The 11749-nt window shown below is 36.5% G+C and overlaps 1 protein-coding gene across 2 annotated transcripts in view; it reads left to right on the plus strand.

Annotated features, from left to right (window-relative positions):
* LOC107663244 (gastrula zinc finger protein XlCGF8.2DB-like) overlaps positions 1 to 11749 on the plus strand; it is a 30693-nt gene that overhangs the window by 2348 nt on the left and 16596 nt on the right. For both annotated transcript variants that reach the window (XR_001631306.1, XM_016453429.1), the window contains exon 2: positions 549 to 696. Coding sequence is in view for 1 of the 2 variants with exons in the window: in XM_016453429.1 (XP_016308915.1) it covers positions 612 to 696 (85 nt within the window). In the remaining variant the exon portion in view is untranslated. The remainder of the gene's footprint in view (positions 1 to 548; positions 697 to 11749) is intronic.

An 11749-nucleotide genomic window follows, 5' to 3' on the forward strand; every position in this document is an offset into this window, starting at 1 on the left:
GTGTGGCAAAATAGAAGCGCAGCCGTAATTCGCGTGCAGTGTATCCGGTTGCCATGACAACCTCACGCGTTTCCTGCTGCTGCTCCATGTAATCAGATTGTGAATTTGAAGATTTTCTATAGCAAAACTAAAATGTGTTTAAAAGTGCGACTGACCAAATCGTCCGGCTCTCTTTGGATTTGAGACTTTAGTTTTTGCAACTTTACAGATCTTCTTTATGCACCAAGAGCTTGTAACACTCCAAAGAGAAAGGAAAAATTGAAATAGCATCATATGACCCCTTTAAATGTGATCTACAAATTAAATACCAGTCATGAACTTTAAATAAAAATTGTTCTTTTATTCATTTTTTATTAATTTGTAGTTCTAGTTGGTGGTTTTTTTTTGTTGTTTTTTTTGGACTAATCAGGTAATTTAAGTCCATTAACTATCACTCTGACTGACTCTCTTACCAGTGCACTGACTACTGATCTAGGGAGCTGATTGAGACGCACCCAGAGATTTAGTTTGCATTTATTTTTCTCTCTGATAATTATTCTCATCAACAGGGCAAAGTGTCCAAACACACAGAAAAACACCTGGTGAAGCAACTTACATCCACGATTAAAAAGATGTTGTTTATTAAAGTAGAGAGTGAAGAAATGAAGATTGAAGAAACAATCAGAGTGAAACAGGAAGATACCGAGGAACAAACAGGTTGGTTTTCATTCTCAATGCTAAACTCAGTCATTTGATCCTTTATTAAAATCTCCAGCTCTACAGAAATTAAGGATATTTTTGAAGAATGTCAATGGTTATTAAAGTGGTTTTATTTGACATGGAGCGGGTCGCCTCGTGGACAGATATGTTGAGATCACATGACCAGATAAACTGCTGTCTACATTTGCTCTTCATTTAAAGGGCTTTGATGAGCAAGTAAAACAACCAGCAGGCACTAATTTTATAACTGATTATTTCAGTTGAATGTTTTTGAGTCAGTTGGTTCACTAAAAATCACTAAATCATCTGTTGTGACTTTCGCATCTTTTCTAAAGCCCAGTTGTAAATGTAGCATCAGAAGTCGATCTAGTAGAAAACTAGAAACTCATTGCAGCAACACGTACATACTTCATCACAGATGCAATATTTGCCAGACGTTTCAGACAATTTCATAAAGCAACAAACGTTTTTCATTCAGTATTTATGCACTGCTTAATATAGTGCATAAAGTTCAATGCAAGTATGTTCTATTTAAATACCAATAAAGTGGGCTCTATATTTTTAATCAGTTTTATTTAAAGAACATGAAACAATATAACATTACGATTATATGAAAGGAGCTTTTACTGTAATAAAAACACAGATTTCATCATGTAATTCAATTTTACTTTCCCTGCAGCACAGCATCTAATATAAATGAGTTTCCTGCTTGTGCAGAAGATGTAATTCACTTTTCTGACCATTGACAAATGGGTTAAGTTGCTGTGGAATATTGAAAAAAACAAGAATGAGAATATGAGATGAGAGCCTCTGTACTGCTTGTGTCCCAAACCCTGATATACAGTATGATGAAACAATTATCTTTGTGGGGAAATATAATTAAACTTGAATTAGTTAAAATTGTAGTAATACATTTCTATTGCATGTTCAAGGACTTTGTATTGCATCTATTTTAATGCACTTTTCTAAAGCTCCACTATATAACTTTTTTGTGTTGAAAAATTTGGTAGTAACTATTTTAACGCATTTGTGTTACTACCAAGGGAGGCTTGGTAGTAACACAGATGTCAATTTCAATCTTGATTCAGTATGAATTCATATCAGTTCAGTTTCCCTTGTTTTTCTTAGCACTTTTTAAAGACTTTTCTAACTAACTTTTTGTAAATTTAACATTTAAACAAATCTAGTGATTGATCATGTCTAAATTAGTGCTGTCAGTCGATTAAAAAAAATGAACGAATTAATCGCACATTAGTCTTAAATTAATCGTGATTAATCCCAGCTTTAAAGTTTGTAAATATACTTTTATATTTCAATTTCACATTCAATCTTCAAATTAATGTACAAACAATATAAAGACAGTATATTTTTAATATTTGTTTAAAGGTCCCCTGAAGTGCCTTGAAACACGCAGCATTATTCTATGTGGTGACGTAATTTCAACTGAAACAGGAAGAGAGGGTGGGACATATCGAGCAGCCCCGCCCCCTTTTTTAAAATAGCCAATAGTGTTTTGTTTATATCTGCTCGGGCAGAGCCGTTGAGCTCGGTAAAGCCGCATTTGACAGTAGTGATGGGAAGTTCGGATCATTTTACCGACTCGGACCTTTGAGTCTCGTTCAGCAAAATGAACGAATCTTTTTTCGAGTCATTTCGTTCATTTTAACAAGAAAAACCCGAAGACTCGAAACAGGTGAACTACTTGACTAACTCCAGTACAGAACCTATAGGATGTTGTGCATGCGCGACTGAATAATTAAGTCGACCCAACACTATTTGACAGCCACAGTCTAATAGATTACCCCCTAGATTCAATATGAAACACTTAGTAAAACAAAATAGTGGTCATAATCATGCTGAGGCTGTGTAGTTGTAAAAGTTTTTAATATATGCCGACTCGCGCATATGATCTCGCGCATATGACTCGATCATGTCTCTGGACCGGAGCCAAAGTCCAGATCAGACTGTGTGCGCTGCTGCGGATCACGTGAAACCAGACCTCATTTGCCCCAATCGAAAGCATATTTACACTGTCTGAATCGTTCCTTATCACCTACATTGTGCACTTTGAGCCATTCATTGTACAGGAAATAACTACACTGTGAACAAGTGACCGATCTCAGCTGCTTCAGCGTCTATTTATAGTGCAGGGGGCGGGCGCTTCGGATTCTAGGGAGCATTTGATTGGTCAGAAAGTTTGATGAGAAGCTGAAGTACGATGTGACGTCAAAAAAATCGTTGAGCCGTTTTGGCACGTTTTGGCGGAAGTGACGAACTAAAAGCTTTGAATGCTTATATCTTATAAATGCGAATTTTGTCACTGTTTTGGAGCAACACTGCCTTATAGAAAACCTTAAGACTAACATATTGATACTAACCCAAAAAACTTCAATTTTGATTTCATGGGGACTTTAATGGTATAATTTTTTAATGACTGAAGGCCAGTATCACTGATACCAATACTACTGATTTCTCTATAAAATTGTTTTCCCCCCTAAATATTTAACCATCAATTTGAACATTTATTAGACTTTAAAAATAACTTCAAATTTAAGTGAACTTAAAACAATCTTCACATTATAATAAATGTCATACCTGTGCCCTTCAGCAGAAATATACAAAAATTGAATAAAGTTATCAAACACTAAATTCTAAATTAAATGTAGCTGAATCCTTAAAGCTAAAAAAGTTATCGATTTCCTCTTTTGTTCTTTGATCAACAGACATCACAGCAGCTGGTTATTAGGTTATTTGGCTGCTATTTCTTTAAGAGCTGCCGCTGCTGAACGTGATGCAGATCTGACACGCATCGTATTTTCTCTCAACTCTCTTTACCTTTTCTGACCAACTTCAGGGCTTAAAGTCTCTACTAATGAGTTGGTCAACCCTAGCCCCACCCCTGCGTTAATTGTGTTAAATAATTTTAACGCGTTAAACTGAAAAAAATAATCGCCTGCGCTGATGCGCTAATTTTGACAGCACTAGTCTAAATATTTATTCAAATCTAAACCTTAAGAAAGAGGCAGTTATGACCAGCAATGCTCTGAGCAACTAGACTAGTAGATACATGAATATTTATTAAAGATCCATACAGGAATGGGTAAACCATGGCATTACTTATTACATATACATTATTAGTAGCATGCCGAGTGGACTGCATACCAAAATTTAAATTTCTACAGGTCAATTTAGAATTTTGTGAAAAAATCTACTTTTTCAAACTCATCCTAGACGGGTTGTTCGATTTTCACCAAAATTGGCTCAGATCATCTTCAGACGATGCTGGCAAAAAAATTATCAAAAGCTGTTTGATATACCAAAGCATGTTAATGAATTTGACGAAGTTTGTGCAAAAATGGACATGAGGCTATATCTTCGCAACGCTTTAGCGGATGTGTTTATGTGTTATAACAAGCATGGCGATGAAAGGAGAAAGACACAAACCTAATGCCAGCAGGGGTCACTCATACTTCATTAAATAAACAGTTAATTTGACTAAAATACTGAAGTAATGAGGTCAAAAGGCCATGGTTGTAGAGTAATTTACAGTGGCTTTAAATGTGGCTCATCCAATCAGAATAAAGGACCGGAACTCTCCGTTTTATAAAGACAGCTTCTTAGCTCTTCTTTTTATCTCTGTTGTGCATGGCCCCTTAATTGCTACTTGCAGCTATATTTATTGTTTTAGTTTCGTATCAAAGCAGGGTTGCCAATTTGGCATTAGATGTACTTGGGAAGAGTGAGAGCGTGAGATAGAGCCTGAAAGTGTGTGTTTTTGTCTTATCCTGAATCACTACAGTACACCTACAATAAGTGTTTATATTTGGGCTATTGTAGTCCGGGCGGGTCAAAATCAAATCACCTTTATTGTCAAAATCTTTGGTACATGCTCCAAACTGTACTTACATTGGATTACATTTAAATAATATACATTACAAACAAATATACAATATATAAAAACGATTATACAGTCAAGTCCATATATATTTGGACACAGGCACAATTTGTATTATTTTAGCTGCTGACCAAAACATATTCAGGTTACAGTTATAAGATGAATATGGGCTTAAAGTGCACACTCTGCGCATTAATTTGAGGGTATTCTCATCAAAATTGGAGGAAAGCTTAAGGAATTACAGCTCTTTAATATTTACCTCCCACCTTTTTCAAGGGACCATAAGTAATTGGACAATTGATTCAGAAGCTGTTTCATGGACAGGCGTGGGCTATTTTTTAATTATTTCTACATCAATTAAGCAGGTAAAAGGTCCGGGCCCTCATTTATCAACAGTGCGTATGCACAGATGTGTGCGTAATGAGTGCGTAAGAACAGTTTCGTGCAAAGTTTGGGATATACCAACTTGTTCTTATACGTAGGAATGTGTGTAAATATAAGCACAACTCTGAGCATGCTTACACAGAGAATCTAGTGGTAGAATGGCGATACTACAAAAAGAAAGTGCTGCTGCATGTGTCAAGTAAAATACTCTTAAAACAAGATTATTTTTCTTACCCCCCACTGGCAGATAATGCAAAATAAGAAAAATACACTTAAACGACTAAATACAACAAATATTAAGTAAGCCCTTTTTTTTCCCGTGCAGCTGGGAAGTCATTTGAAATGTAGCTATAGTGTCATGGCTGATCTCACTTTGCTGGAAGATTAGGCAAACGCAAACCATGCGCCGTGCAGAGAACACGTTTTCAAAGAGTGCGCTGATCTGTTTAGTGAGAGCACAGAATCGCTTCTCAGTCGGTACCGCTTTCTTTGCCATGGTTTCGGTGAGGACATTATACATTCACGTGATTTATAAAGGGAGTAAAAGGATCTCTCCATACAAGTAAAACAGACAATTTTTAGGCTTCAAAAACAAAACAAATCCATCAGAGAGATAGCAGGAACATTCTGAGAAAAAAAAGAACACACTAGTGATCTCAGCAACTGGACGTTCACAGAGGACAACAGTGGTGGATGATCTGAGAATCCTCTCCATGGTAAAGAAAAACCCTTTCACAACATCCAGTCAAGTGAAGAACACTCTCCAGGAGGTACGTGCCACTGTGAAAGTCTACAATCAAGAGAAGACTTCACCAGAGCAAATACAGAGGGTTCATCACAAGGTGCAAACAAAGCCAGATTAGACTTTGCCAAAAAACATTAAAAAAGCTTTCTTTGGAATTAAGATCAACCTGTACCAGAATAACGGGAAGAAAAAAGTATGGAAAAGGCTTTGAACAGCTCACGATCCAAAGTATACAACATCATCTATGAAACATGGTTGAGCAGTGTGATGTCACGAGCATGCATGGCTTCCAGTGGCACTGGGTTACTGGTGTTTAGTGATGTGACAGAGGACAGAAGCAGCTGGAAGAATTCTGAAGTGTATAGGGATATACTCTCTGCCCAGATTCAGCCAAATGCAGCACATTTGATTGGACGGCGCTTCATAGTACAAGTGCACAATGACCCAAATCATACAGCAAAAGCAACATAGAAGTTTTTGATAGTAAGAAAGTGGAATATTCTGCAATGGCCAAGTCAGTCTCCTGATTTCAACCCGATTGAGCATGCATTTCACTTGCTGAAGACAAAACTAAAGGCTGAAAGACCCACAAACAAACAACAACTGAAGGACTCGTAAAGCATCACAAAGGAGGAAACCCAGTCTCTGGTGATGTCCATGAGTTCCAGACTTAAGCCAGTCATTTCCTGCAAAGTATTTTCAACAAAATATTAAAAATGAACATTTTATTTAGTTCCAGACTTAAGGCAGTCATTTCCTGCAAAGTATTTTCAACAAAATATTAAAAATGAACATTTTATTTATGATTATATTTATTTGTCCAATTACATTTGAGTCCCTGAAAATGGAGTGACCGTGTATAAAAATATTTGTAATTAGGTGGTAATTCCTAAGCGTTTTGTTATATTCTTGTTCAACCCCTTGAATTAAAGCTTAAAGTCTGCACTTCAATTTCATCTTGATTGTTTTATTTTTAATTCTGTTCAAAACCCCTACAGCGTCACCCTACAGAAGAAAGGGGTAGGGTGAGCAGAGCTCATTAGAAGTTAGATTTAAAGGGACATGCACTGAAACAGCTTGCTGTGAGCAGAGCTGTTTTTGACAAGGTAAAAAGGTTGTTGTTTTACACTACCATTAAAAAATTACCAAAAGTAAGTTACAGACTTTTCATTAAGACTCTAAAGAATCATATCAACTTGTGGAAAATGGGCATCCAATGACCCCTTTAAAGATGTTTCCAATAATATTCTGTGTTGTAGGGCTAAGATAACATTTTACAATTAAAAAATGAATTTACAGCTCAACAACTCAATTTACTGATGAAACACTAAAATATAGTCTATTAAAAGAACAACATGAATAGGCTAAGTGTTCAAGGTGATGAACTGCTAAACCATCTAAAATGTCTGATCTCATGGGAATGCATCCCATGGTTGTTAGGAAATGAAATTGTCAGTGCTTTATTTCAAAATGCTTTCAAAAATGTCAAAAATCCAATTCCCTCCCAGGGTAATAAGACTATAATAAATCACTCCGCATTTGCTGCCACTAAATTGATCTGGATTTTAAAAAATGTTTGCAAATTATACACTATAATTGTATATGGGCTTAAGTTCATTCCCTTGAAAACAAAAAATATAGTATACATCATGCAAGTACTGCAAGCAAATAGTGATAGTTCAGAAATGCAGAGTGTATGTACATTTGCTATCTGCATGAAGAATGATATGAGTCTAGGTTTTTAAATGTATTAAATCTCAGCTGTAGGCAGTGATGCCACTGCACTTTCACAGGTAACATGTAAATGCCTCATAGGCAGACTGTTAACACCAGCTCACGGAATGTTGAACATACTCTCAGATTAAATTCGGTTTCCTGAGTGGCAAGTGATTGTAACCTCATTAGCCCCTTAATGTACACATATAAATTGGACAACAGATTATGAATGCAACTAAGATTGAGCATGTGCGCAATGTTTGATACAGTATTAAGGACATTGCATAAATGTATGTTTTGGTCACAAGGAATATTACACATTAAAATTAAGAGTGTAAAAACTCATTCATTTTCAAATATATGAAATTTGCACTTCACTTAACATTCTCCTTGAGAAACAGCTGAGCTGTGGAATGAGCGCATAGACCATTAATAAATTTCCCAGCTGAGAGTACTGGTTATTTTTAGCCAAGAATTTAATTTGAATAATCACTTTTTTTTGGTCTGAAGTCAGTCTTCTGGTATGTAATGTTATGCAATGCTTTGATCTGATTTTCTCAGAAAAGAAAGGTTTTCTAGGAGAACAAAGAGTATGCTGGAAGCTGGAACAGCATAGGGATAGAGGTCGCTGCACTTTCAAAGATAGAAATGGTCATCTGTCTGCTGCAATGCATGAATCTGATCTGAGTTGATGCATAACAAGTGAATACAACATCTGCTTTTTCCCTAGATATTTCAACTATCAACCTCATCTGAAGCTTCTCCAGAATTTCAGGTTTTTATATAACTTTATTTACCTGTCTACTATCTTTGACGCAGTGAAACACCATATTCTCCTCAGACCTGGGCCTCACAACCACTGCACTTTCCTAGTTCAAGTCTTACCTCACAAGCAATTCTTGAAGGTTCCCCTGAGAGGGTGAGTGTCCAAATCACATCAACCAAGGGCGTGCCTCATGGTTCAGTTCTGGGTCCCCTTCTCTTTACATACAAGACCTCACTTGGCCCAATCATGAAGGCACATGGCTTCTACTATCCCTCCAATGCAGACAATACACAACTGTACCTGTTGTTTTAGTTAAAAAAAACGGCTGTTATTCTGCTTGATATTGCAAACTGGTATTTATTATAAAAACTTATTTTCAGAACTATAAATACACTGGCTTGTAGTGCAAACAGTTTAACCATTTCATGCACTTTGTTATTCTTCTAGTTATTTACCTAAAGTGGCTAGTTAATCAGAAGTTTTGCACATTCACAGAAAATAGCCTACTTCTACATAAGTGTAATGACTGTCAAACCCGCAATTTTCAAATACTTACCCACATTAATATGTAATGAACAGAAATTTTAATCAATATATTGTTGAATGCAAATGCAACTGAGGACCTTCACTGTGTGTAAACAGAAAGACCCGTTGCAGCTGGATCTTTTCATTATTTACACTCAAAATGATAATGCCACCTATATTTGTGCACAGCTGCGCCATCTGCATTTCAACAATATTTGTGTCACAAAAAACGGAAAGGGATCTATTGTACATTGGTACAATTATTGTATTCATTAGTACTGGCAATGATCCATGATCGGCCACTGAAATAATCTGGCTGACCCCCAAACCTCTTGAGAGCACAGTTAATAATACTGCATCTGTCCAAAAAGCAATCTTGAGGACCAATTTGTTAATCCCAGTTATTTCCTTGTAATTCATGTTCTCCCTCAATCTCTATCATTGTTTGATGGTTAAGATAAAAGTTATGCTAGAAATGTTTCATGTTGTTAAAACAATTTGATAATTTATCCTATTTAAATTCAAACGCATTTTTCCAGTGAACCAATTAAAATTTCTATACCACAAAAATGTATTTTAAAAATAGAATGCACTTAAAGCATGAGGGTGCATTTGCACGAAACAGAAGAGTAAATCTGGGTTGTTCAGCAGCTGGTTACATACAGGTGCATCTCAATAAATTAGAATGTCATGGAAAAGTTTATTTATTTCAGTAATTCAACTCAAATTGTGTAACTCGTGTATTAAATAAATTCAGTGCACACAGACTGAAGTAGTTTAAGTCTTTGGTTATTTTAATTGTGATGATTTTGGCTCACATTTAACTTCAATTTCATCTTGATTGTTTTATTTTTAATTCTGTTCAAAACCCCTACAGCGTCACCCTACAGAAGAAAGGGGTAGGGTGAGCAGAGCTCATTAGAAGTTAGATTTAAAGGGACATGCACTGAAACAGCTTGCTGTGAGCAGAGCTGTTTTTGACAAGGTAAAAAGGTTGTTGTTTTACACTACCATTAAAAAATTACCAAAAGTAAGTTACAGACTTTTCATTAAGACTCTAAAGAATCATATCAACTTGTGGAAAATGGGCATCCAATGACCCCTTTAAGAATTAGCAATATGGTGAAGCACAGTGGTTCTCAACTCTGGCCCTTGAGGTCCCCTTTCCTGAAGAGTTTAGCTCCAGCCTTGATAAAACTCGCCTGACTAGCTTTCTAGTAATTAAGAAGACCTGGGGCAAGTTCAAGCTCAAAGCGGTGTGCACCGTTTTGCTACGGTTTCCGGTTTGAACGACATGTTTCCTGGAAACGGTTCTCAGCTGCCATAGTTGCAACTCTTGCGTCATCAGAACAGGGTGTTCAACGCATCACCGTTTCCGTTTAAAAAACGTTTTGCACCGTTTTTGTCGGGGCTGAACGCAGCCCTGGATTAGCATGTACAGGTGTGTTTGATTAGGGTTGGAAGTAAACTCTGTAGGAAAGGGGGTTTTAAAGGCCGAAGATGAGAACTTCAGAAAGTTCCCGTAGGTGTATTTAGGGCAAGTTGGAGCTAACCCCCCCAATCGGCTTTTAGGACACACTCAGAGAGGGAAACACTGTGGCAGGTGTCGATTTAACCTTTTGAGCAGTACGGTCCCACATATGGGATTTTTATTTCAGTGCCCCTGGGAGTACGGTCCCACATGGGATTTAGAACGTTCGGTGGCGTCACATAACTGCCAAATTCAAACTGTGCTTTCGCGCTTTGGCTGGCGCTGAGACGCGCTCTGCACTTGTCATATAATCACAGCTAAGCAGTGTTTTTAACCACATTATGTTTATTTTAGGTGTCAGACATTTAAATTTACATAAGTATTAGTAAAACAATACATTTAGAGTTTGTAAGGCAAGGCAAGTTTATTTATATGGCACATTTCATACAGAATGGTAATTCAAAGTGCTTTACATAAAAGAAAGTAAAATAATAATTAAAAAAATTATCACAACAATAAAACAAGGAATTTAAACACTTTTAAAATTATTTAAAACAGTTAAAAATAGAAAATGGTTATACATAAAATAACTGCAATCAGGTCGGACGTAGCACAGTGCTCATTCAATAAATGCACAGCTAAACAGATGAGTTTTGAGTCTAGATTTAAATGTGGCTAATGATTTAGCACATCTGGGCCCGTATTCTTAAAGATTCTAAGAATCCTCTCGGAGAGCTCTTAATTTAGCTTAAAAGTGATTCAGGACCAATCTGAGAGCAACTCTGAGCGAGGAAAGGACTAAAACTTTCATCTTAGTGAGGAGGCGGGGCTGACCCCGTTGCCAGCTATGACACAGTCTTTTGAAGACTGTGATTGGTTGGTTGTCCAAGAAGGAAATAAAAGAGCACTTTAAATAAATTATTAATAAATTAAATAAAAGAGAGGGTCTATTAAAAGCCTTCACTTTGAAATTACAGGCGTAATTTTTCCTGTTTTTCTCTCTCTCTCTCTCTCTCTCTCACACTCTCTCACACACACACACACATAATATATATATATATATAATTTATTTTTTATTTACCATGCTGTAAGACTTAACATATTTTATAGGAAATGAACAGCGACACAATAAGGTTCTGAAAGTGCTGTAATTGTTTGTGTTGTCACTTTGCTTATAGAAGTTTGTGATAGACCCAAATCATCACTGTTGCATAGTTGCATTTTTCCAGTTGCCAAATATGTTAATGTAGTGATTACATTATTTCTGCCGCTATGGTATTTCTGTGCGGTGTCTGAGATGTTAGCTTGTCTCTAATAAGACCGGTCAAAAACATAATCCCTGTACCATCTAATGTATAGCATATTATTAACTCACTGTCATGCATTGTGCAACCCATTTCTTCTCCCTCTTCATGTTTCGTCCATTTTCACCACTGCTAAAGAAACTCTTAAAGAGTTAGTTCACCCAAAAATGAAAATTAGCCCATAAATTACTCACCCTCAAGTCATCCTAGGTGTATATGACTTTCTTCTTTCAGACGAATCCAG

This window comes from Sinocyclocheilus anshuiensis, unplaced genomic scaffold (assembly GCF_001515605.1).
Source record: "Sinocyclocheilus anshuiensis isolate Anshui unplaced genomic scaffold, SAMN03320099.WGS_v1.1 scaffold2257, whole genome shotgun sequence".
NCBI classification, from domain to species: Eukaryota; Metazoa; Chordata; class Actinopteri; order Cypriniformes; family Cyprinidae; genus Sinocyclocheilus; species Sinocyclocheilus anshuiensis.